General features: G+C 39.7%; 1 protein-coding gene across 1 annotated transcript in view; it reads right to left on the reverse strand.

Moving 5' to 3' along the window:
• Positions 1 to 659: 659 nt before the first annotated feature.
• Positions 660 to 23,924, reverse strand: part of LOC131775924 (uncharacterized) — a 28,221-nt gene continuing 4,956 nt past the window's right edge. Inside the window, exons 2-21 of the mRNA XM_059092043.2 lie at positions 20,378 to 20,503; positions 19,869 to 19,972; positions 18,807 to 18,902; positions 18,486 to 18,614; positions 16,711 to 16,854; positions 16,317 to 16,436; positions 16,061 to 16,183; positions 15,255 to 15,374; positions 14,596 to 14,748; positions 14,314 to 14,436; positions 13,699 to 13,872; positions 12,597 to 12,788; positions 10,286 to 11,634; positions 9,917 to 10,058; positions 7,005 to 8,554; positions 4,565 to 6,917; positions 4,106 to 4,270; positions 2,846 to 3,031; positions 2,283 to 2,449; positions 660 to 1,725 (exon numbers count right to left, since the gene is read on the reverse strand). Coding sequence (XP_058948026.2) covers positions 1,456 to 1,725; positions 2,283 to 2,449; positions 2,846 to 3,031; positions 4,106 to 4,270; positions 4,565 to 6,917; positions 7,005 to 8,554; positions 9,917 to 10,058; positions 10,286 to 11,634; positions 12,597 to 12,788; positions 13,699 to 13,872; positions 14,314 to 14,436; positions 14,596 to 14,748; positions 15,255 to 15,374; positions 16,061 to 16,183; positions 16,317 to 16,436; positions 16,711 to 16,854; positions 18,486 to 18,614; positions 18,807 to 18,902; positions 19,869 to 19,972; positions 20,378 to 20,503 — 7,786 coding nt within the window. The 3' untranslated portion in view covers positions 660 to 1,455. The remainder of the gene's footprint in view (positions 1,726 to 2,282; positions 2,450 to 2,845; positions 3,032 to 4,105; positions 4,271 to 4,564; positions 6,918 to 7,004; positions 8,555 to 9,916; positions 10,059 to 10,285; positions 11,635 to 12,596; positions 12,789 to 13,698; positions 13,873 to 14,313; positions 14,437 to 14,595; positions 14,749 to 15,254; positions 15,375 to 16,060; positions 16,184 to 16,316; positions 16,437 to 16,710; positions 16,855 to 18,485; positions 18,615 to 18,806; positions 18,903 to 19,868; positions 19,973 to 20,377; positions 20,504 to 23,924) is intronic.

A 23,924-nucleotide genomic window follows, 5' to 3' on the forward strand; every position in this document is an offset into this window, starting at 1 on the left:
GGTAATTAGCGTTATTCAAAAGATCCTTTGGGTTCATAATGTTAAAAGTTGATCATGACCAGGAGCACTATTGTTCTTTTTGGCAGAGTTACATTATCATCTACGGTTTTTCTGTAGATTCAAAAAGGATTCCTAGCCGAATGTGACTTTCGCAAATGTGTTGTCATCTGAATTTTTTAATCAAACGCTTAAAAAAACTTCTTCTTTTTTTGAAGCTTCCATTCACAAGGCTGAACATAATCAAAATTGTTTTTTTGTTCTTTCCATTATAAACACATGCAAAACTAAAAGAGTGATATGCAGTTATCAAAACATATCTAAACCTGAATCAAACACAAAAAATCATTGCATAGAGCCTATCGTGTTTACCCTCTTCCAAGGGTAAACAAGGCCTGACGGTCTGTAGGCGATGGTGCTCACCAATAGACTCACTAATTTCATGATTTATCTGAGATGATTCTTTATGTACAATGTATGATAACTCTTTTCGTTTGCTTCGTCAGAATTTTCCGTTACTTTAATCGGCCAAAGAGCCTTAGTCGACATTGAAACGCAGCCAATTCTATTCACGTCAAGGCAACTAGTAACTTTTTCAAAGCTTCAAAATATGCTTAAAAGTGTTTCTTATTCGACATTCTTTTAAGGTGATCTTTCTTTATTAAACGGACTCTTAACTTACTTACAACTGCTAACTTCAATCACAATTTCAATCTTCTCTGGAACCAGTGTTCCCGCCCATGCCAATGTCAAATTACTTCCTTCATTCGCTATGTAACTCCCACCTAATCTCAATTGAGAAGACCTTGCATCAAAAAAAAAGTCATTTACCCTTCGCAAACCTTTACTCTCTACAAAGTGACCTTCTTCTCTGGTTTTCGAACAATCTGGGTTAAGATCTGGCAGAAGTAACATAAACTTAGAGATGTTAGAACAAAAGAAACTTTAAAACTGAACTCTAAAGGAAAGTGATGGTGAAGATGTTTAAATGAATTAAGAATTAACCAAAACTTAAGGTTGGAGAAGGAGGGACAAATGCTAAGCCGAATACTTAATAAAAGGAAATAAACGCAAAGTAATGGAAAGGAAAGCCGGAAAACAATATTCCATGCCGAATTCACTAGGAAGGTAAAGTATGTTACTTCTTATTGTAAGTTTTTAACTAAGGTAACAAAGCTATTTTCTCATGGTGAGAGAGGATATCAATTCCTATAAGAATTAATATAAGGCCGTGAGGAGAGTTAGAGAAGATCAACTATTTGTTTTCAATACACTTTGTAATTTAGTTTTCCTGACAAAACCAAGATAAATGAGTTATTGATATGTAATACGCACACAGTTCCACAGCTATCAATCTTCCCGTTTAACGACAATTACTTGTTATAAGCACAGCACAACTAGAGGAATAATCAGCCAAGCATATCTAAAGGATTTCGGGAAATAACTGATTTGTTACTTTTATTCTCCCTCTTTCTCACAAACTGTGATAGGTTTGTGACGGGCTACGTGGCATTTCATACCACTCCACTTGCCCAACCGGTATTTACCAGAGACCAAAATCTCGGTACACAGTTCTTGACCTCTTGCGTTATTTGGTTCTCCAGGGATCCAGTTAGTGTATCCCTTTAACGGGCTCCCATCAGCCCATAGGAAATTACCAGTAGCGTGTGTCTTCCTCAGCCCAAGCCACATCTGAGCTCGGGTCCATCTCTTCTCTTTAAGGTAAGCCTGAAATTGATATTTATGTCATTTGGCGTCGTGTTAGTGGATACTTCAGCTCAGGAAGAGACATGGAGTTTGGACGCTAATGCATGAATCCAGCAGACGATTTTGCTTAGTTAGAACCATAACTTTCTTTATTCGATGGCCTAGCTCAAAACGTACTATCCTTTTTTTAGCATGAAGAGGCCGTATTTAAATTTTTTCCCAATACAATAAAAATGCATTAAGTTAGTTTTCTGTTACTGTTTGCATTTATTCCTCATTGGTATCTTAATTTGGTCGAGATAGTCAAGTTCTTTGGTTCAACAAAGGTCGTTGTCCTGGGTAAGTACTATTTCTTAATCGAATAAATAGGTGAGCACAACAACAGGTTTCGGCCCGTGTGGTTGTGATGAATTGTCCTATCTATTTTACTTGGAGCGGGAAAAAGGCCTCTTTTTTAATTTACTTTAGTTACGTTGATTTTACAAAAAAGAGCACTAAAAAGAACCGCGTGGATTTGTCATGCACGCACAGAATATTCTGTTCTTTGTTCACCTCTCAACTCTCAGCAAAGCCAATACCTGAGCAAGCTGTTTGACAAATTGATTTTCCTCCTCTGAGGATATCATCACCATCTCGGTCTTGAGCTTCAGACACTTGCCCAGCGCGTTTACCCATCGGTGGCCCTGTGCCTCTACCACCAAGTAGCAACGCCTCTTCAGCTCGGTCCAGGGTGAATAGCAAGTCTCTACATCAAAACAGAAATCAACGGTTTTGCATCAAAAATAACTTACTAGGAGGGAGGAAAATAAATCCTCGAAAAATAACCAAAAACGGTTGTCTAAAGAGGTCCATAGTTCCAAAATGATGTTGTGCGTTTCCTATTCCAAAATGTGTACTTTATGTGACATACAATTGCCTTTTTTTTTTCTCTACCAGTTTTGGGTACAAGTTTTAAGTAAGGTCTTTGGGGTTCGGGGTTCAAGTTTCCACAGAGATGCCACCTGTGGTTCAACTTAAGAATTAACGCTCTTTCCACCCCTTTCCGCAATCAATCACAAGCAGGGCTAGGTGTTAACATGGATAGGATGATGTATCCACCAGCACAGAGAGTATTTGTAAAACGTCATTTATAAAAACACACTTTTACAATAAAAGTCAGTCTTGCTCCAGTTTCCTTCGTTACACTCAGCAGTTGCATTTCTTGTGACTTTATACCCAGGTTGACATTCAAAGTCAAAGGTTTCACCGCTACGATAAAGAGCCTTTGTCTTCTTTGGCAACTGAGCTCGTGCAACGTCGGTTTGAGGCAGTTTAGTACAGGGTATGGCTAGAAAATAAAACAGAAAGTAGATTAGCATTTAAGTGATAAAGAAAGTAGGGAGGAAATGCTTATCTCAAGTAAGCAACTACGAATTTTCTGAAGGTCAAGCTAGGACATAATTTGTGTTTAGGTGTTCCAACAGGGCGCTCTTCAACCAAGTTTCCCTGAACAAAACTGTGAATAATCGCAATGGCTAGTCAGAGCATGGGAAAGTTAAGGAGTGTCTCCTTAAGGTAAACATAAGTGATAGGCCTAAAACGCGGGAAAAGGATGAATGACAAATTAAAGTTATGAAAAGTTCATTTTCCTTTTCCTTTCATCTCAGGGCTTGACTCAAAACAAATGCATTCATGACTTTTCTAGAACTTTCATTGAGAATTATGAAGCGCCTGGAGCATTATTTACGAATCTTCTTTAAAAAAGTGCTTGCCACTTGTAATTGCTTTGTCAACACCGACAAGGCACGGTAAGCCTGTGAGTGGTCTTATTGTGACCTAACTTGGCATAGTTCAGTATAAACCGGTGTAACCCGGTAATCTGCCTACAAGGCCTTCCTACCAACAAGAATCGGTTCTCTAAAACGTGTATAACTAATTTTCTATACTTTTTTAGCCTTCTCTTTTATCTTTTGATAATATCTTGGTGTGCAAAAGTCTAAACGAGTTTCTTCAGCAGCCAAGGAAAAGAAAGGGAATTTCCTGCTATTGACATTGAGTTAGTAACCGCTCAGACAAGCTTTAATTGTCACCTCAGGGAAAGGCTATGATTATCACCAAAGATGAGCAAGGCAACTGTGCTTTATCCTAAAAGGTACAAGTTTCAACAGAACTAAAAAGTAGCATGTAGACTCTCTGAATCACTGTTTTTAGACGGCTCAGGATAATCTGCAAATAAGCAGTTGTGTCATAAATATTTCTCACCTCTGATGCGGGGCCTAAGCGTTCTTCAAAATAAAAAAAGTCACACATCACACGACCTACATGCAGCGTTAATTCAGGGAGACCAGATATCTTGAGTCTAAAGGTGTAACTAAATTTGGATTAACAAGGTCAAAATAAGAAGTTTATCTGTTGTACTCACATATATCGATGCACTGAGATTCTCGAACCGCTCCAGGCTCTGTCGATGAAACTCGGTAAGGACACTTGACACATTCTGTACTCCCGTCATCAGGCTGATATGTGCCAACAGGGCACGGTTCGCAAGTTCTGTTTCCTACTTCATAATGACCAGGTGGACAGTGCACTGAAACGGTTAGCCTTTAGCTGAGAAGGGTCTTAGACTTACCATTCATCAAATTTTCCCTCAAGGTTTAACAAAAATAACCAATATATACGCTATAAACAAAAGAGAAAGCCTACTGTTTCGCTGAAGCACCGTCTTTCAATAGAAGACGATAAACCGAGGATCAATCAAATTCCCTCTTAAATGGGATATCAGAACTAAGCGGAAAACATTCATTCCTCTCTTCTATTTAACGATTTTGATTTAAATTGAGAGATAATGTTACTACTCACTGACATGGAAGATGAACCTTACCGCATAGATAACCATTTTGATGGAGTCTTGTACCGTTTGGACATTTTTGAGAAGGAAATCCCATTACAAGGCTATCTTTGTCGCCAATTATTGTCAAGTTACCCCAACGAATCTTCACTTTTTCATCAACTAGGGAAGAATAAAGCTTCTTTAAACTGTTTCCTATGCGTTGCCTAGAGAGCGAGAATTCATTTAGCGCCTCGAATTTCTTTCCTTCTCGCGTGATGGGGTCGTCACCATGAAGGACGAAAGAGATCACAGCATTTGGAAAAGGTTTGTAATACTCATCATGTATTTTTTCCGGCGGCCAGTCCACGTGCTTCAAGATCTTTTGAAAAATGTGTTGGTGAGCCATAGTATCATTCTGCAGAGATTTCTCTATTTCACTGCCAGTGCAAAAATGTGAACTACTGTCTCCTGAAGAAGGTGTTGACGGACACTGCTTCAGCTTGAAAATGACAGCAATCCTAGGCACGCCAGGAATGAATCTTGAAACGTCCAGTCTTGCAATTCTACTTTGAACAGCACCATGCAAATTCGACACGTTACAGAAGTAAAAGCCATCATTTTCTGTGGTCAAGTTTCCCATTTTCAGTACTGGGCCAGTCACGTTGATTCGAACAGCATCCTGGCTCATCCCTCTCATCGGAATGGAGAACCACTCTGTTGTTGGTCGGGGAACACCAGTGCTGTTGCAGACCATCCACACTTCTTCATCGCCAACGAGCTTGTGATTATCAAGTGGGTGTTCGACAATATGTGGTTTTTGATGCACAACCAGGATGGTGACATTAGATATTGTACTTCCTCTTGTATTGGAAGCATGACACTTGTAGGCTCCTTCACTCTGTTCGGTGACATTTCTTAGCTCAAGTATGGTACCATTTTGCCCTTCAAGCGGCTGCCCATTTTTCATCCACATGTATTCAACTCCCAGAGTACTTTCAGCCTCACACAGTAAATCAATGTCTCCACCGAGGAGCGTGACAACTTTCACTGGAGAACTCTTTTTAATTGTGGGTCTCTGACCGCAAAGTATTATATCATCGCCGCTTCTGTTAATGAAAAACCTCGCTTGTGAGAGTTTTCCTTCCAACAGAGACATCGTAATGTTCTCTCTCAGGATACTGCCGATGATTTTGTTCAATGTCTGAAGCGCTTCCTTGATTTCGATTGCTCTGGGGTGATTTTCCATTTCATACATTCCCTTTAGGCTGTCGAAAAAGAAGTCAGCACAATCAAGAATCCCTGAACATTGTGAAAAGTTTTTCCTCTGGGTCAAGATATCTAGAAATCCACGTGTATCATGTAATATGTCACTCCAAGATGATGCTTCAGAGCCGTTCAGCTGTGCATCCCCATAAGAGAGAATTATATCATTGTAAGAGGAATTCCCATCATTTTTATTTGCACCAGAGAGCTCCTCCATGCCTCTAATGCCCGAAAATAAGGCTTTTTCGACCTCCCTCTTACTTTTAATGGAAAAATCCATGGATTCAACGATATCAGAGAAAAAAATATTGGCTTCTTTGGAAAGAAGACATTCGTGTCTTTCAACTGGGAGGTCGATTCCATTTCTCTTAGAGTTGATGGATTCCTCTTTTAGTGACCTACGTCTTTTTGAATTGGATGTTCCAAAGAGCGCCTCAACAATAAGTTTCGATGCCAAGGCCAGTGAATCCTCTTCGTTATTGAAGTCCATAGAAAACTGAATTGCTTTATTCGAGCCTTCAAATCTCCTGACGTAAACTGTGAGGGGAAATCGCGTCTTCGACGATGACGAGGTCATGGCCACAGAAAAAGCCAAACTTTGTACGTAGATCAATGGTTTTTTTGAAAGCTTCTCCATGTTTTTGCCAAGTTTTAGCCCGAGTTTTTCTCTCTCTTTCACTTTGTTGAGGTTAATGGCTTTTCGTGCAAATTCGCGCTGGTGAAGTCGTGCACGAGCCAGCTCTAACTGTCTTACAGCACTGTCAAACTTTATTTCTGCCTTGTTTGATTCCAGTTGAGCACGGGTGGCACGTTTTCCTTTTGCTACCATGTTTTGGAAATCTCTGAACATGGTCTCATTCTCAAACTCGATTTCAGCGGCTAGGTTTGCCATGTCAAGGGAACAATTTGTGTTGTGAGAGACGCACTTTGGGTCTAAAACTTTTATACTTCCAGTTTTAGGACATTCGTAGGGAAGATAACCAGAAATCTCAGTTTCTGTCTTTTGCGCATCGCAAACGAACCTTTCGATTTCTTTTTTTCTGTAGTCACGGAAGTTCTTTGTTACGTAAAATTCAACTGGAACTTTCGGGCCAGGTACCTTCACTTGGTAATCATCGCAGCCAGTGACGTGGTCAATTACCTTTCCAATCACATTTACAACGAAACCAGCAGCCATAAGGATACCTCCGAGCTTGGGTGAGAGATATTGAGCTATTCCTCCAGCGACCATCATCCCATCCCCGATTCCTGTTAGAAATTTACCTGTTTTTCCGCAATCACCTCGGTATTCGACCACGTAAGTTTGAACCATTTTCGTTTCCAAAACCACCTTTGAAACAACAACTTCCTCTTGCAACGATTCCTTTATTTTGCGGCAAACTGGGACTGTGTAATTTACCAAGACTGGCTTTTGACAAACCGCTGGTATGTAAATGTTCGATTCGATGAGGTTGCATGCTAAAAATCGGCAAATTTTTCTGTTCTTTACTTTCAATAGCTGGTCCAAGGAAGATTCAAGCTCCACTGATGCTTTCCCGTATGCATCGCTTATTCTTTGGAATTTTGAGAGCTTCCGTCGCTTTTCTAATAACGCTTTATCGAGAATGGACTTTTTCTTCTCAACTAATTCTTTTGCGGTATGTAGCCTTTCTTCTGCAATCAGTATTGATTTCTTAGACCTTTCAACTTGTTTGAAAGCTCTTTCTGCTAAGAAATTGGCGAAGGTCGTCACCTGACTTTGGAGAAGTTTCGAAAGTTGGGAAGAATTCGTCATTTGTCCGTTAACTGTGAAGACTAAGGAGCTCCAATCTGTAGTATGGCTAATCATGGCCATCACACTCATTTTCGCCACATATTTATCAAATATCTTCCCTCGCATTTCAAACGACAGCTGATTGTTATTTAATGAAACTTTAACGAGCTGGCTAACGGCCAAAAGATTACTTCTTCCCACGAAATGAGCTGAGATCACCTTAGAGTTTCTCGGAAAGATAAATTCAATTACATGACCCATAGGAAGCATTAATATGTTGTCTTTACTTAATGCAACCTGCCTTAAGGCTTTCCCTTTGCCACGGAACATTGACGCTTGTGGTGTATTAGAAACACAGCTGTTCTCTGAAAGGTAGTCAACTGTTGTGCTGAAATCTTCGAAGCACAGCTTTCCCACGCACAGATTGCCTCTAAAATAGAAACTTATTCCATGTAAAGTTTTGGAAATTGGTTTTCCGCTGAGATTGGGGCGTAATTCTTTGGGAAATTTGGCATGAATCCTATCAATTATGTGCAAGAGCTCTGCATAAGTTCCTTTGTCGTTTGATAAGGTGTACTGGTCTTTTAAAACATCTGTGATGCTTTTGCAGTATTTAAGCATATATTCTATATGGTCGAGAAGATTCAGGACCCCTGCAATGTTCACCATGTCTTTTGCTAGCATCTCTTTCAGTTCTCTTATAGTGGTGTTTAGTTTAAGAATCATGTCGAGGGATTTCTTTAGAGTGGTTTTACCCTCTGGAGTAATCGCTTTGGCTTTGACGAAGACATTTTGCAGATCCGGCAATAGTGAAATAATGCCGTAAAGAAATTGTCTAACTTCATCGATGTTATCGATGTTGTTGAGCTTTCCTCCTTCTAATGACATAAGTATCGCCAAACGAACTGGTTCAGTCCCTCTCGGCCGAATGTAAGTTCCAAGAGGGCTTTTATTCAAAAAGCTGCTGGCGGATTTCTCCAACGTTAAAGAAATCCCTCGGATGTTCTTGCTACAGTTGGCCTTTCCTAACAAAAAATAGAGAAAAATTTATTTAACATTGGCTCAGGCGTAAACTGGGAATTAATGAAAATATGAAATATGCTTTTTCGGTGCTACCCAAACCTCTCATGTGCTTCATTTATCAAAAATGCAGATGCACGAGCGAATTGCTCTTTAAAATCTTGGTGTGTGTTTCAGATGAATAGAATAACTCGTGTAATTGAATTGAATTACACGATCTTAATTCCAATGTCATAACCCACATTGTGCAACAAGCCACTATTCGTTTGAAGAACAAACCTTAGTGTTTTGATATGGTTGAATAGATTTAAAGTGAAGAATTTAGATATATGAAAATTCACATATTTGCACTGCGGTGGAGAGATGAAATTAGAAGATCCTCGCAGCTAAGAACACTACTGAAACTAGTAGTTGTAAATAGGACCTGAAAAAAATTCAGGCCCGTACGGGATTTGAACCCATGACCTCTGCGATACCGGTGCAGCGCTCTACCAATTGAGCTAACAAGCCAACTGGGAGCTGGTCAATGAATATGTGAATATGTGAATTTTCATATATCTAAATTCTTCATTCACTTGGATGTTTATTTGTACCCAATTCATTGACCAGCTCCCAGTTGGCTTGTTAGCTCAATTGGTAGAGCGCTGCACCGGTATCGCAGAGGTCATGGGTTCAAATCCCGTACGGGCCTGAATTTTTTTCAGGTCCTATTTACAACTACTAGTTTCAGTAGTGTTCTTAGCTGCGAGGATCTTCTAATTTCATCTCTCCACCGCAGTGCAAATATGTGAATTTTCATATATCTAAATTCTTCATTCACTTGGATGTTTATTTGTACCCAATTCATTGACCAGCTCCCAGTTGGCTTGTTAGCTCAATTGGTAGAGCGCTGCACCGGTATCGCAGAGGTCATGGGTTCAAATCCCGTACGGGCCTGAATTTTTTTCAGGTCCTATTTACAACTACTAGTTTCAGTAGTGTTCTTAGCTGCGAGGATCTTCTAATTTCAGATTTAAAGTGGTTTTTCGCTCTTGTAATACTGTCAATAAACCGATAAATATAATCAGAGATGGTTGTTACCCCTACTTATGGACAATATATTTGCGCAAGATGTAAAATCATTCGCCAGTAGTGGGGCGTACAGACTCATGAGTCGAGTTTACGAAGGTTTTCCTCCACATGTAGTATCACAACTTCCTAAGGCCGCGCTGAGAAATAAAGGCTTATTGCTACATTATATCACTCCTTTCTGCAGCTGCCTGTTTGATCAGAGAGCATTTTTTGCTCCTAAACTTTGATGGATATAACAAGGTCTTGGCCAGGAGACGCCAGAAATCGGCTAAAACATCGCTAATTATATTCCCTACCTCCTAAGAGAGCTTTTCCAATGGCTTTCGTTGAACTAATTTTCAAAGTAAAGTTGTTTTTGAGTGCTGTTCCAGTAACGTTTAAAACCACGTCTCCTCTTAACTGGATGTCCATCCGTTCAGACAAAAAAGAGGTAAATAGCTGTTAAGAAATAAACCAAATGTCAGATGACTGTTACAGATCAGTTCTTCAATTAGTCTGTCCGGGAACAATTTACATTAATTAGCTGAAGAAATGTTTCTCAAAGCGAAAAAGGCACCGCTTGTCTCCCGACAGTTTTTTTTAAGTTTCAAAGTAAGGTAAAAACGCCATGATTCACTTAGTCTCCATGACATTTACAAAACAATCCTACCTTTCTTCTTACTTACATTCTCAATATTTTCGGATCTGATGATAGCATCCCCATTCATCCTAAATGACAGGAGTAGCGTCTTACGAATCTCCATTTTCCAGTCAATACTTCCTTTTAGCCACATTTGATAATGGAGAGGGGATAATTCTTGCAGCTCTTTGCCATTCCAAATGATTCCCTTCACAAAATGAGCAGTTTCTTTGTTTTTATGGAGGCCAATCGAATCAATCTGAAGACTGAGCCCACTGTTTTGCATATCTCGGAAGAAATTAAGAGAACTCATTATGAGATCAGCCTGCCTTTTGGGAAAGTTGACAAAAAAACTAGGTTTACAGATGTTTATTGCAAAACATGTTGATCCATCAGCTAACAAAGCAACATCGTCTTGTGCCACACGCATTTTGTAATTCACAGTAGGACGGTAGTAGGCAAGACTTGATGCTTGATCTAAGGGAAATCCTGTGCAGTGTTTCAGATCAGATGCCAGATTAGCAGCAACGTTTTGAATGTCGAAAACATTGTTATTCTCTGTGACAGAGAATGAAAGCCATTCTGGCGCCACGGATGAAAGAGCCTCCATGAACGAGGACACGAATGCATCATTCTGTATGAGTTCAAGCACACTGTTTGTGTCTGTTAGTCTTGCCTGGCATGTGCCATTTCGCGCGAGCAAAACTGTAAATTTTTTGAACGAGGAGGTCCTAGCTACACCGGCTTCAATCATCTTATCTCGCGAGACACGATCTCCTAGATTCAAACCGATTAGAGAAAGAGGAATGTTCTGATTTTTGGGAGAGTTGATGTGGACAATGCCATTGGTAGAGGAAAAAATCTTGGTCCAAGCTGCGGTAGATGATAGACGTACTTCACATGAAAGTTTTGTGATATAATCTTCGCAGCCAATGGGTAGCTCGCCCTTAGAAAGAAATAGCTGTCTCCTTAAGCTAATATTAGAGAAAGTTTCTGGTGCCGTAAAAAGCACGCTTGGTTCAGGAGTTTCAAAATCGTTCTTACTTTCGCCTTCCAGACCATAGGTGATCGCTCGGATTCCGGGCTTTTCCGCCACTACTGTGAATTGCTCCATTACTCTAGAAGAATCGAAAACCATGGATGGGGGCTCAAATGTCACTCCTTTTTCTGAGGACACTTCTACCGTCAAGCGTCTCAGTGGTCTAGCAATAAGGAAAAGCCTCCCAGATTTGGTTTTTGAGCGAAGCTTTGGAAAGATTGGTGTTATAGTATACCCAGTTTCACAATGATCACCCTTGTAACCAGTGTTATCGCAGTTGCAGGTATAGTCCCTCTCGTTCAGAGCGTAACACTTTCCTCCATGTCTACATGGATTTGGCTGGCATGTCTTGATCTCTGCGATAATGTACCAAGAAATAGGTTGAGCCATCGATAAGGATCTAAGTACGAGTTAATGACTCATCGTATTTTCTTTTTTAGTGGTTTGGTTTTATTTTCTGGATTGTCTTTTTTTTTCAGCATTTTAGTATACACAGTTATCACCCTCTTACTTAGTGTTTGATCTTTTTTGATCACATAATTTTATACAACCATGATTTTTCCCTTTGGGGTTCTGAAGTGATAGACGTCGCTATTTACTTTTCACATTTGCCGGAGTGTTATCTCTTATTTTAATTTAGAGCTGACCTAAGTTTCTTTTGGTATGAAGCGTCGCTGCTTTACGTCGCAGACATGTGCAAATGAGGAAAAAATGCATACGACAATTAGACCAAAATTCTTTACAGTGCTTGACTGTTTTACAGTTGAAGATGCTATAACTGGCAGCGACGATATCTCAAAGAATATGGACGGTAAGTTTATAAAAGTATTGTGGTGCTCCGTGGATGGGGGGATCACAAGATAATTTGTTTTTATCTACTGAGTTGATTTGTAAATTAGCCCCCGTAAAGTGTTTCTAAAGTCGATGTTTCAAACTTTAGCCCCTCGTCGGAGAAAATCGAACACGAACAAAAGGACTCAGATGCTATCAAAGCTTCGATAGATGTCACCTTAGAAAGAACCTCTCCGATAGACACAGACTTTTCTGAACATCATTTGCGTAACTCATCATCTCAACAAGGTTAAAAGTCGAGTCCTATGGTGGAAATTTAGCCCCCTCTATCTGAAGCAAGTTTGTTATAATCCCCTTTATTTTATACCTGCTCACTTTATTTCTTGAGGAAAAGACAAATGTAGAGTCTTTGCGTTACTTGACGGACATGCTTAAAAGGGGGAGCGAATACATATGGCGAGTAAAGCAGTTCGTTTAGAGCACGTATCTACCAATGGCTACCAATGTCGTCTATTGAAAAATTTACCTTTACAAGTGAAACTCCCAAATTTCCAGGAGACACCGTCACCCTTGGAATTCAAGCTGCAATTTGCTTGTCCGTCTCCATCCATGAAAAATCCTCGGCGACATCCAAAATAGCAAGTTGAACCGAAGGAGGTGAAACAGGGAACTAAAATAGTTTGACTCTTAAGGGTTGTCAACTTTTCACAATGTTTCACTAAAAGAGGAAAAAAAAGCAGCAGTAAGTAATATTTTTGGAGCGGATATGTCCAGACTTTTCTGCACCATGCGTTATACTTGAAATTTCATTGTATTCGTTAATATTTTCCCGGAGTTCTCTCTAGCTTCTTTTCGTTAACTGGGTGTGAAATTTCGGAACTAGCAAGCTGGCAAGTAGCAACAGAAGAACTAAAAAAAAGGTTTTTAAACATGCCAAACGCCGTAAATTTACGTTATTATAACTCGATCAGAGACGAAAATCCTTACACAGAAAACGAAAGGGACAGTCCGAGTTATTCAGGTTTTCACGCTCAGTTAGATTGCAAACTTACGTACGGTAATAAAAATCGAACACAGCTAACACTCGTCTAGTATATAAAGTTTCTTGGTTACAAACAAAACAGAAATGATGAAAAATATAGCCAAATTGGCATAACTGTTAAAATTCATACTCATGACGATGTCAGATGGTAGAAAGCGGGAAGAAGACGGTGTCAGATGATAGGAAGCGGGAAGAAGAAGTGGGGAGAAACACGAGACGTAGTGTAGCCGCTTCCTGCGTGCTTTATAACAGAACAGAGCACACTCAATGCTTCCCTATATGGTTAATAGAGCATGCTGTCGACACTGTTCTTCTCTTTGGAAATAAAGTTTTTTTGAAAATTAAAAAAAATGTGTGGGGAATATAACGGATTATTCATTACAAAACAAATAGAGAAGTCTGTGCTCAAGAAGTGAGGAGAAAAACTCGACTACGTCTCGTTACACTTCTTTCGTGCTCTAGCCGCTTCCTGCGTGCTTTACAACAGAAGAGAGGACAGTCAAGGCCCCTCTTTTTGTAAATCGAGAGTAGCTAAGGTATCCAATTTATCTCATTTCAAAAGAGATGAAAAGATGATAGCATTTACCTTTGCAGAAAGTGAAATTTCCACTCCATCTTGAAGAAGGAAGGCAAGTTCTAAACTGTGATCCAACCAAATCATACCCGGGATCGCAAGAAAATGAACAAGAGGCATCAGTGACAAGTCCTGAACAATTCATTGTACCATTGAGTGGTGTATCAATCTTTTCACAGGGCTGAGCTGCAAAATTATTAAGAGAACGTTTAGGATGAGTTTTTTTATTCGAAAATAATTTTTTTCTCCCGTCATTCGTTCATAAATTTCGTTGAATGCAGCATGTAAACATGAAATGATAAACTGTGAAACCAAAGACATAAATTGGATGAACTCGAAGGTTCACTTGATATTAAACTCAACGGTTTTGTTCTTAATCTTGAGCCCTTTGACACCGATGAGCTTCACAAATGGAAGGGTCAGGAAATCACTCAAAGATGAGGCGTTAAAGATCAAGTATGCTTCACATAGCAACGATGTCTTCAACGGTCGGAAGGTTTCTGTCATGATTGCGTTTCAGCTGTAGCAACGAACTGTTATCAAGATTTTCTATTCGTTCTATAGGTGAGGTATTAAATCAGTGCGTCAGCATGGATGAAAACAGTTACATCGTTCTTGAATACGAACCTTCACACTTTTTCCCGTCTGATGACAATTTGTAGCCAGGTCTACATGAACAAAAGTAGCTCCCCTCCGAGTTGAGGCAGTTATGGTCACAGGAATGGTTTCCAGTCTGGCATTCGTCAATATCTTAATGCAGATCAAACAAAATTGAAGCATTTTTTATTGGCCCTAAAGGATAAAATTTAGTTGGTGGGAAACCTATGGACATTTTTTTTTATAAGCAAAAAAACCCTTTCAATCCCTTTCAACTCCTCATTGTGTAGTTACATTTTTTGTATCACTAACCTTTACACTGTCTCTTGTCGTACATCAGTACATATCCATTCGTACAGGAACAATGGAAACTTCCCTCGACGTTCGTACAAAAGTGATGACAACCAGAAAGAGTGGCTGTTTCGTTACTTCCAGTGATGTTACTAGAGGCGCACTCGTTGATATCTAAGAGAAATTGTTAAAGAAGATTTTTTTCCAATACGTAACGACCGCTTCAAACCATCGCATAACATATATATATTTCCAAAGTGATACAACCCAGATTTTTAATTTCAAAAACCATGTGATTTAAGTCTCCATATGAGATGTTCTTCATTTTTGGAGAGCAGCTTCTTTTGTTACTGAAGAAGAGAAATCCTTTTAAAAATCGCACTGAATTTAGACGGTAAACTGTTTCTAAGCCGTTTTCTTCTGCGCTGCTGAAAACTTTTTGAAGGAAAATAACCACGACATTTAGCCTCCTTCTGGCTTGAAAACACTCTAGAAGCTATCAACCATTCGTCGAAGCTCATTTTTACGAGGGATTTGCTCAAGGAATACTTTATCTTCTTACAAAAGATGAGTTATGTCCATAAAATATATGTGATCAAATTTACACGTCAAATGGATGATACCGTTTTCAGTTACAAGGTTCTTTTTATCTCAGAGGGGATGTTGATTTGGAAACATACCTGTGCATGTTCTGTTATCAGCCGTTAATTGATACCCCTCATTACAAGAGCACTTGTATCCACCGAGAGTATTAATGCAAATCTCTTGACAGTCATGGCCTGTGTTGCATTCGTCAATGTCTTAATAGCATAAAAAGAATGAATAACACAATAAACAATTAAAAATGAGGGCAGAATGTTTTGAAAAGTACATTGCTCCTGTTTTGTACCCACGATCCTCTTCCTCTCAAACTGTTATGAAATATGTCTACTGGATATTCCACCATAGTTTTTTTATAGCGGTCACATTAGTACTTACAGGTAATATAGATCTTAACTTCCAGATTTTCTCTAAATATATATAATCCCATCAAGTATCGTTCTCCGAATCACTATCCTTCACGAGTACATAAGCTCTTCGACGCAAAACTTATAGAATGCACCCATTTACTGAGTTACGGTCTTGATTTCTCAATGAAATCGGGCATGTACGCAAATCCGACAAAACATTCGTTTTAAAACACCCTAAAGGAATTAAGTGTAGTGAAATCTTCTTCTTTCCGGAAGACTGTGGTTTTTACGCGCTTACGACTATTGCATGTGCGCAAAATTACAAAAGTAGGCAACGCCGCCAACTGTATAAGAGCAAAACGTGCACTACGATATAATACAGTGGATATGGAATCCACGGAGGGTTTATGTAGAAAAAACAGGATAATACATTGTTAAATCTTGATGCCTTACTTTAAAATCATATCGCTCACTGACTCACAATACGGTGTTTAAAGCCAGGTGTTCTTAAAATGGTCATCTATGGTTAGTAGTACCTGAGCAGGTTCTTCCATTGCTATCTAAATTAAATCCCTCATCGCAGTTACAGCGGTGGCTGCCGAACAGATTTCTACAGTTGTGTTGGCAGTTTCCGTTGTTGCTAGCACACTCATTTATATCTATGAAGGAAAAAAATTGACAAGATAGCTGAAGTTTCCCTCAGATGAATTGCAATTAAAGCATATAAGGAAAATTAAATTTCAACGAGCCTTAAATTCAATATTATATTCCATAATTTACTTGCTTAAGTACCTCTACAAGATTTACTGTTCACGAGGCGAAAACCCCTTCGACAGTTACATTTGTGGTAGCCACGAAAGTTCACACATTGGTGACTGCAGCCTCCATTACTTACGCGACATTCGTTGATATCTGCAATGTGTAGAAAGAAATTTAATTACAGTTTTAGCACATAGAATTAATCAGGAATTCGTTTATTTCATGTAAAATTTGTAATAAGACCGGCAAAAACATCTTTTATTCGCTACTTTTGCAAATATCGATCACCTCTAGAATTTTTGTTAAAAAGAAATAAGTCCATTCTTTCCATCAAGACTGCTTTTTAATTAACATTTCTGCAATTGATAACGACGTCTAATTTTACAGTTACTCTAATTCGTATGGATTAAAATCATTTTTATCATACCTGTGCACACTGTGCGACCCTGCAGTCTAAAACCCTTTCTACACGTACAATAGTAACTTCCAAGAGTATTCCTGCATGATGGTTCACATGAATAAGACCCAGTAGCGCAGGTGCAGGCGTATGAACTACGACATTCATTTATATCTGTCGGACACAGCAGGACAAGTGGTTAGGTCAAGCCACAGTGGAGTGTAATTAATAATCGTACTTGAATTGAGTGGAGTGCAATTTGGTCTGAAATCAAATGAGCGCGCAGCGCGAGTTTGATTTGAAATCACACGATATCAGGCCAAAATTGCACGACAGGTAGTTTAATTACCACTTTATTGCATTTGTTTTGAAAACGCAACATTAATTCGCTCAAATACAAGTTTTTTTGGTATGTGAAAGTATTTCATCAATTCAGTCTACTGAGCTGGTTTTGTAAAAAGTTGTCTCTCATTTCCTTCAATTTGATTGATTTGTATAAACTAGCCTTGAAATTTGGTTGGTTGTTGTGTTTTAGCAAAGCTGTCTCATTGGCTTGGAAAAAGATGCGTTTTAGAGCATAAAATGGTGCGATTTGTGAATAAATACTACGGTGAGAACCAATCAGATTGCAAGGATCATACGTGATTTGAAAACGGATGAAATAAAGGGAGTAGTTGGGCGAGTAATTTGAAATTGCGAGCATAATTCCCCCTGAATTGTTTGAAGAAAGAAGTTCCATCACCAATTAATTGTTTCAATAACAATGCGTGAAACTCACGAATGTAAGAGGACGTTTGCCTCTGATTGATACATATTTAGCTGACGTTCAACTTTCCAGTCACAATATTGTTCAAAATATGCAACGCTCACTTTTAAGAAGTGTATCTTTTATTGGCTGGCATAGGGCCACAAGGCTCTGTAATATTCTTATTAACAAAAACCATGTATTCCCCCTAACTCCTCAATAATAGGATTTTGAGAGCCGCTCATTAAGGAAATAGAGAATAATACATAGGGGCGCGTAGATATGAAATTCCTCTTCGAGTGTTTAACTCGATATCTCACGAGCGGGACCGCGTCCAACACGAGAAGAGAAATTTCATATAGCCCTTTACTGACTAGAAAAGTCAACTTTATCAATAAATGAAAATAAAAGATCGACAATCCCCGAATAAAACTCTTAAAGTGCGTTGACACACTTAAAATGAAAACATGCATTGAATCACTAAAAAAACAAACAATGGGCCTAACTTTCAATATAAAAAATTCTCAGTTATTGAATTGGTCCTTACCGAAAGAAGTCTTTCAGGTACACGGCCAAAATCGGCCTGTGGCAAATCTTACAATTGTCGATTTTCGTTCTCAGCCGCGAGAAATGCCATTACCAAAGCCACTGATTACGTAACGTTCGGTTTTTCCTTTCGTGTTTTGGTTTCCTTCCCCTTCTAGGAAAGTTTGAACGTCACTGTCTGTAAGCGATACAGATTTTTCATCATTTTTGGCAGCCACAATCCCAAAAAACATTCCGACAAACGACCTTGGATTGAGAATGGTGAATGCTTTGCCGTTCATTCAATAACCTGACCGAGAGGCGCGAAAGGCGAGTGACTTGTCAGCAGCTGATTGGCGATATCAAACTCACGTGAAAAAAAAACGTATTTCATCACGTGTGTTGTTACGGTCTTTCTCAGGGCTGGAAATCCTTGTATAACACCGTAGTTTATATGATAATATTTTGTTATTGGCACAATTAGGTGGGAAATCAGACCACCAAATTTAAGAAATGACGGAAACCTGACTCTTACCAACGCACTTCTTGCTATCGTATGGACTTCTTCTATACCCTCTGTAACAAGAGCAAGTTCTTGATTCCCCTTTCCTGTTGTTACATTTCTGCTGACAACCTCCTTTGTTTGAAGAGCATTCGTTTACATCTGTCGAAAGTAGACGGAGAGAATAGTTTGCCACTGACTAACAAGTTTCAGCTCGATCAGGGAGATAAATTATTATTTCATTATTTAGAAATAATATTTACATATCGCTAACTTGTTACACGCAAAAAATTAAGTGACTGCGTTTGTGATTTATTGTTCTTACGTTTCTCTGTCTGTTTGAATTTTCTTTACCTGCACTACAAGTAGATCCTGTCCAATAGGATGTACACCTGCAACTGTTCGGGTAATAACAAGTTCCCCCGTTGTTGCAGCCGGAATTGCAGATCGCTAGTGAAACACAAAAAGAAGAAACTGTTCATTCCCATTTCTGCAGCTACGTTACCAATTAGCTTCCTACCTCTACATCCCTATACCTACATTCTACATTCCTGCTTACTAGAACGTACCTCACAAATAAACAGCAAAAAAGAAAATAAAAAAAGGCATCTCTATATCTCGCAACTGTAGGTATCGAGCGCCGGGGAATCAAGTTATGTTGACTATTTATGTGAAAATTTTTCTTGAAAGTTGGTTAGATTTATTATTGTTGGCATTCGCCATACTGGACTCTTTAAGCGCAAAAGTCTTCACCATCACCACTACGTATTAATGTCATGTAACAAAATTAAAAGCAAACAAGATCCAAGAACATTCCCTGTGGCAACCGCCTTGTGATTGGAATGAACAAAGTAATCTGTCCATCTAATGCAACCCTTGTGATCTGTCGTTGAGAAAATCTATATTACTTGTTCATGACGTATGGATTAAGTGTGCTCCTGGACTCAGTTGTTCGAAAGGCAGTCAGCGATAATCCAGTATTAAAACTTGAAAGTGTTCTTGATTTCTCTTGCAAGAAAGCGTATATCTTAAGGCTTACGTTTCGTGTAATTATACCTTAACCTAAGACGAAACTTAAGGAAAAAAATACATACACTGAAAACTGCCTGCAAAGCAACAAAACTATAAAAAATTTTCGGCTAACCTTCGGTTAGCTTAATCATACTTTGAACGACCCAGCCATAGAGTATAGTATATCAAAAGCGTTTAACGCTGGAAACGTTAGCGTTTAAAACTCTTTACGGTGGCCATTTTACTTTCTCAGTTGATAACACCAAATTTTGTTATATGTAACATTTTCTCGTGACTCAGATTCATCTCACAAAATTGGGTAATTTTGATTTCTCCCCGTTCTTTTGAAATCACCGGTGATTTGATATCAGATTCTTCTTAACTTGAACCTCTCTTTAATCTAACCTCTTGGGCAACTACTTCCACTTCTTGCCCATCCACTGCAGCACCTCAGGTATGTGTCAGTTGTCCAACGGTAGATTGTCTTCCATCTGTAGCCGGTTACAGTTCTGAAAGATACAAAGCACCCATATACAATAAGGGTTTTTACTTGTGAACGGATTTCTTGTTCTACACTAAATGAGATTCCCGTTCATCGTAGGTTACCCCTGGCATTTTCTCGGTTTCTTTTTGCTTGTACGGTTTCATTTTGCTTGTACTAATTTGAATTTCTGAGTGGAGAGAGACACCGTGCCGGGAAGGTGTTGAACTTAAGTTCGAAGGCGCCGGAAGACTGCTCCCAGAAAGTTTAAGCGGGGTGCAGATCTTAATTAGACAAAAAATGACCAGTAAAGGAAGGCAAAAAAGGAAGTCACAAATAGAGTTTCCAAAAAAAAAAGTAAAAGAATGGTTCTGAAAGACCCTATGTTGAAAATTTATTTGTTTCCTTGGGTGCTTCAGTGAAGATAATTAACCTAGATCTCCTGCAACGTGCCCAACCAAATAATCCACAGCTTGTGGTGTAAGATTGATAACTGACAGTCGACACCAGGGTGGATGTTGCAACGGAACTATCTCTCCTCTCTTGGCAAACATTCGAACTGCAAAAGAAAACATATACTAACTACTGGATGAATGAGTCAGTTGTCAGTGGCCCATGGCGTTTAATACATTGGCAAAAGGCAAATAAAACTTTGAGTTTGCCCATAGTAACTTTAATTTTTGAAAGGAATCCACATCCGTCATTCGCTGTCGAGCAGGTTGAACAGTTGCCGTTGAAGGGTAACTAAAGGCAAAGTTTTGCCCTTTTCCGGTTGTCCCAGCATATTTCTCTTGGGTCAAAGAATCCTAAATGAGCAAAAAAACGATAATTTGTGCAAAACAAATTTTATACAATTGTTTTTTGACGCTTAAGGAGGCTCCATAAAGTTTTTGCTCAATGTTGGCGCACGTGCCAGCGTATCGTTTTCCTGAGAAATTTTTATGTTTTCGCTCTTCTAGGTCATTAAAAGCTAACAAAAGGGCGATGAGCAAGACTCAGACGATCGTTTGTTAAACAATATTAAAATGATTTTCGTTATTAAGCTAAGCCTCCACGAAGGAAAGCGCTCGCCGGTGGTAATTTGTCTTTGATTTTCTTTGGTGAAATCCCTCAAAATTATCACAATTAGTGAAATTTGTCCTGTCGATCAATTAAAATCCAAAAGAAAGAAACAGGGATTACAAAGGCAGTTTCCCCGCTATTTGCAATTTTGTGTTTTCTTCCTCTATCTCAAATTTGGTCGTATGAATTTTTTATTTATCAACAGGTACTAGGAAGGGCACAAATGTTCAACAGTCCAGCAAATCTTAGGAAATTCCGACGAAGGAAACGCGATAAATCTTTCTCGAAAGATCCCTACTTTCATTGTCGAAAAACATTACGTAATGGAAGAGAACTTTGCCAAGATCTATATCTGAGTATGCGTAAACTTTCGAATCTGTCGCCTTTTCTTTCCCATGGTATTTCCTTTTCGGTTGACATCTTTTCTGGCGTAGAAGGCCTATGAATATTACGGGTGCAGTTGATGGAAACCCTAGATTCCATTACATAAAAACTGCATAGTGTTAGACTGTTTTTAGCACACCTTTTCAGATAACAATAGTGCGATCGCATCGAGCCGCCATGTTTGTTTTGTATGTTGATTCATGTTGACACTTTTAAAGCTCGCGCTATGTTCGCACCCAGATCTCGCGCGGTCAGAAAAACGCTATGGAGCCTCCATACTAGTTGCGTTCGTCGCGTAAGAATCCAGATAGTTGTGGCTTTGTGTGATGTCGTGTGGAAGGGTGACTTGTCCAGTATTCAGTCGGTATGTCTCGGTTTCTTGTAAACTGTTGTCCGTAGTGAGTTGTCGTCACGGCTTACCAGGCAGTTTAGAAAAGGCGGTTTACCATTTTCTTCGACCTCTCTGGTAAACTGTATGTCAGTGTTTGTCTGTTAAGGGTGTGTTGGAATGCGTCGATTTCGTCGTGTCGTACGGCGGTGAATGTGTCGTCAACGTAGCGTAACCAAAGCAGTATCATTTGTCGGCAAGTCGAAAGGGCGTTACAACAACAGAAACTGGAGACCCCATAGCTGTGCCGTGTAACTGTTTGTAGTGTTTACCGTTGTACTGAAAGTAAGTTGACGCAAGGCAAAGGTTTAGTAAGTCCATAATGTCCTCTGTCGACAGCGGTAGAGGGTCGGTAGATTTTCAGATCGCAATCTCAGTACATTGTAGTTCCAGTTGAAGTGGAATACTTGTAAAAGTGATTTCACATAAAATGACACTAGTTTGTAGTTGTCAGGTATCTTTACAGTCTTAGTGGCGCTAATGAAGTCCTCAGTGGATTGTAATTTACGCCTGGATTTGTCGGTGAGCGGTTGTAGTATTGTCGTCAGGCACTTGGACAGTTGGCATGTGGGAGAACCACAGAAAAAAGCAATAGGTAGGAACACTAGGTTTGTGTGGTTTCGGCAGACCGTAAAGTTTCGGCGACTGTGCTACTGAGCACCTTCGCCGGTAGTAGCTTTGGGTGTCAATGGCATTTGTCTTCTTAATTGTCAGTAATGTACTGTTAAGTTTGCGTTGAAGCGCAGGAGTCGGGTCACGTTTGAGTTCTTCGTAAGTTTGTTTGTCGTTAACTAGTGCGTCCATTTTGTACCGCTAGTCAGTCTTGACCATAACAACAGCAACTCGTCCTTTGTCGGCTGGTAGAATAACTATGTCCTCGTCGTTTTACAGTCATTTAAGGGCATGTTGTTCGTCTTAAGTAAAGTTGTTGCCATGTCGTGACGCTGATTGTATAGTGGAAGCAATTCTACTTCTGATGTTATCCTTAGTCGGCGAAGATAACTCTCGTTGCTGAGACAGAGCCGCCTCAACACTAGATACAATAGCTTCGGTCAGTATCCGTTTCGGTATAGCTGAGTGTTTCAGTCCGTATGACAGTGTGCGAGTTTCAGTCTGGTCTAACGGAAGGGAAGAGATGTTCCTTACCCAGTTGTCGTCCGGTTTACTTCGTCTCTGTTCTTTGTTACGTAGAAGTCGTGTCAGTTTCTGTTGATGCCCAGTGCGGGCACGTTCAGTCGCTTTGTTAGCTCGTGTCGGCAATATTCGTAACAGTGTCAAGTAATTCAGTAGGTATCAGTTGTTTCAGTCTCGTGTAGTTGTTGCGTTTTGTTTTTTATGTAGCGTTTTTGTAGTGTTAGAGTCTTCAACACAACAGACAGCCTACCCGACGAGAACAAGTACCTTGACCGTGTTTTTTTAAAGAACAACTACAACGAAGACTTCATCCGACGAAACACTCACCGACCTACTTCTACTAACGAGGCTAACGACAATGTAACTCCTACGACTACAGCAACCGCACATAAAGGACATATCTGAGAACATCTCGCGCATCCGAAAACCATTCAATATCCGCGTCGCTCACATACCCATCACCACACTACGTCAGTTACTGACGTTAAAGACAAACCGAGGAACAGACAGGGAGCAGGTTATAAGATCAATTGCTCCGACTGCCACGCCTCCTACATCCGTGAGACTGGCAGAAAACTTACAACTAGACCGACTGACCACAAACTAGCGACGAGGAAAGGCGATGTCGACAATCACATTGCTGAACATCACCGACTTACGAACCACACTACTGACTGAGACTCTCCGCAATGCCTAACCTACAGCACCAGCTACTTGCAACGACTGACTCTGGGAAGCTAGTTTACTAACTTGGAACAGACTCCCCTCACTAGGTGTCAAACACTACCGACATCATACAAACGACCCATTCCCGACATTAACGTTGCAAACGAACAGAGCAGAACGACCTAATTCTACTAACGGATCGAGAACTTCACGACTGACTTTCGCCAACAGCCACCAAAATCACGGCGAAACTGACCAATCAGTTTATACAAACCGGACTAAGAACATCCGAGTGACAACAACTATTCACTTAACTCTCATGATGACTTCCGCTCAGGTTGTCGAA

The sequence above is a fragment of the Pocillopora verrucosa genome, chromosome 4 (assembly GCF_036669915.1).
Source record: "Pocillopora verrucosa isolate sample1 chromosome 4, ASM3666991v2, whole genome shotgun sequence".
Lineage (NCBI taxonomy): Eukaryota > Metazoa > Cnidaria > Anthozoa > Scleractinia > Pocilloporidae > Pocillopora > Pocillopora verrucosa.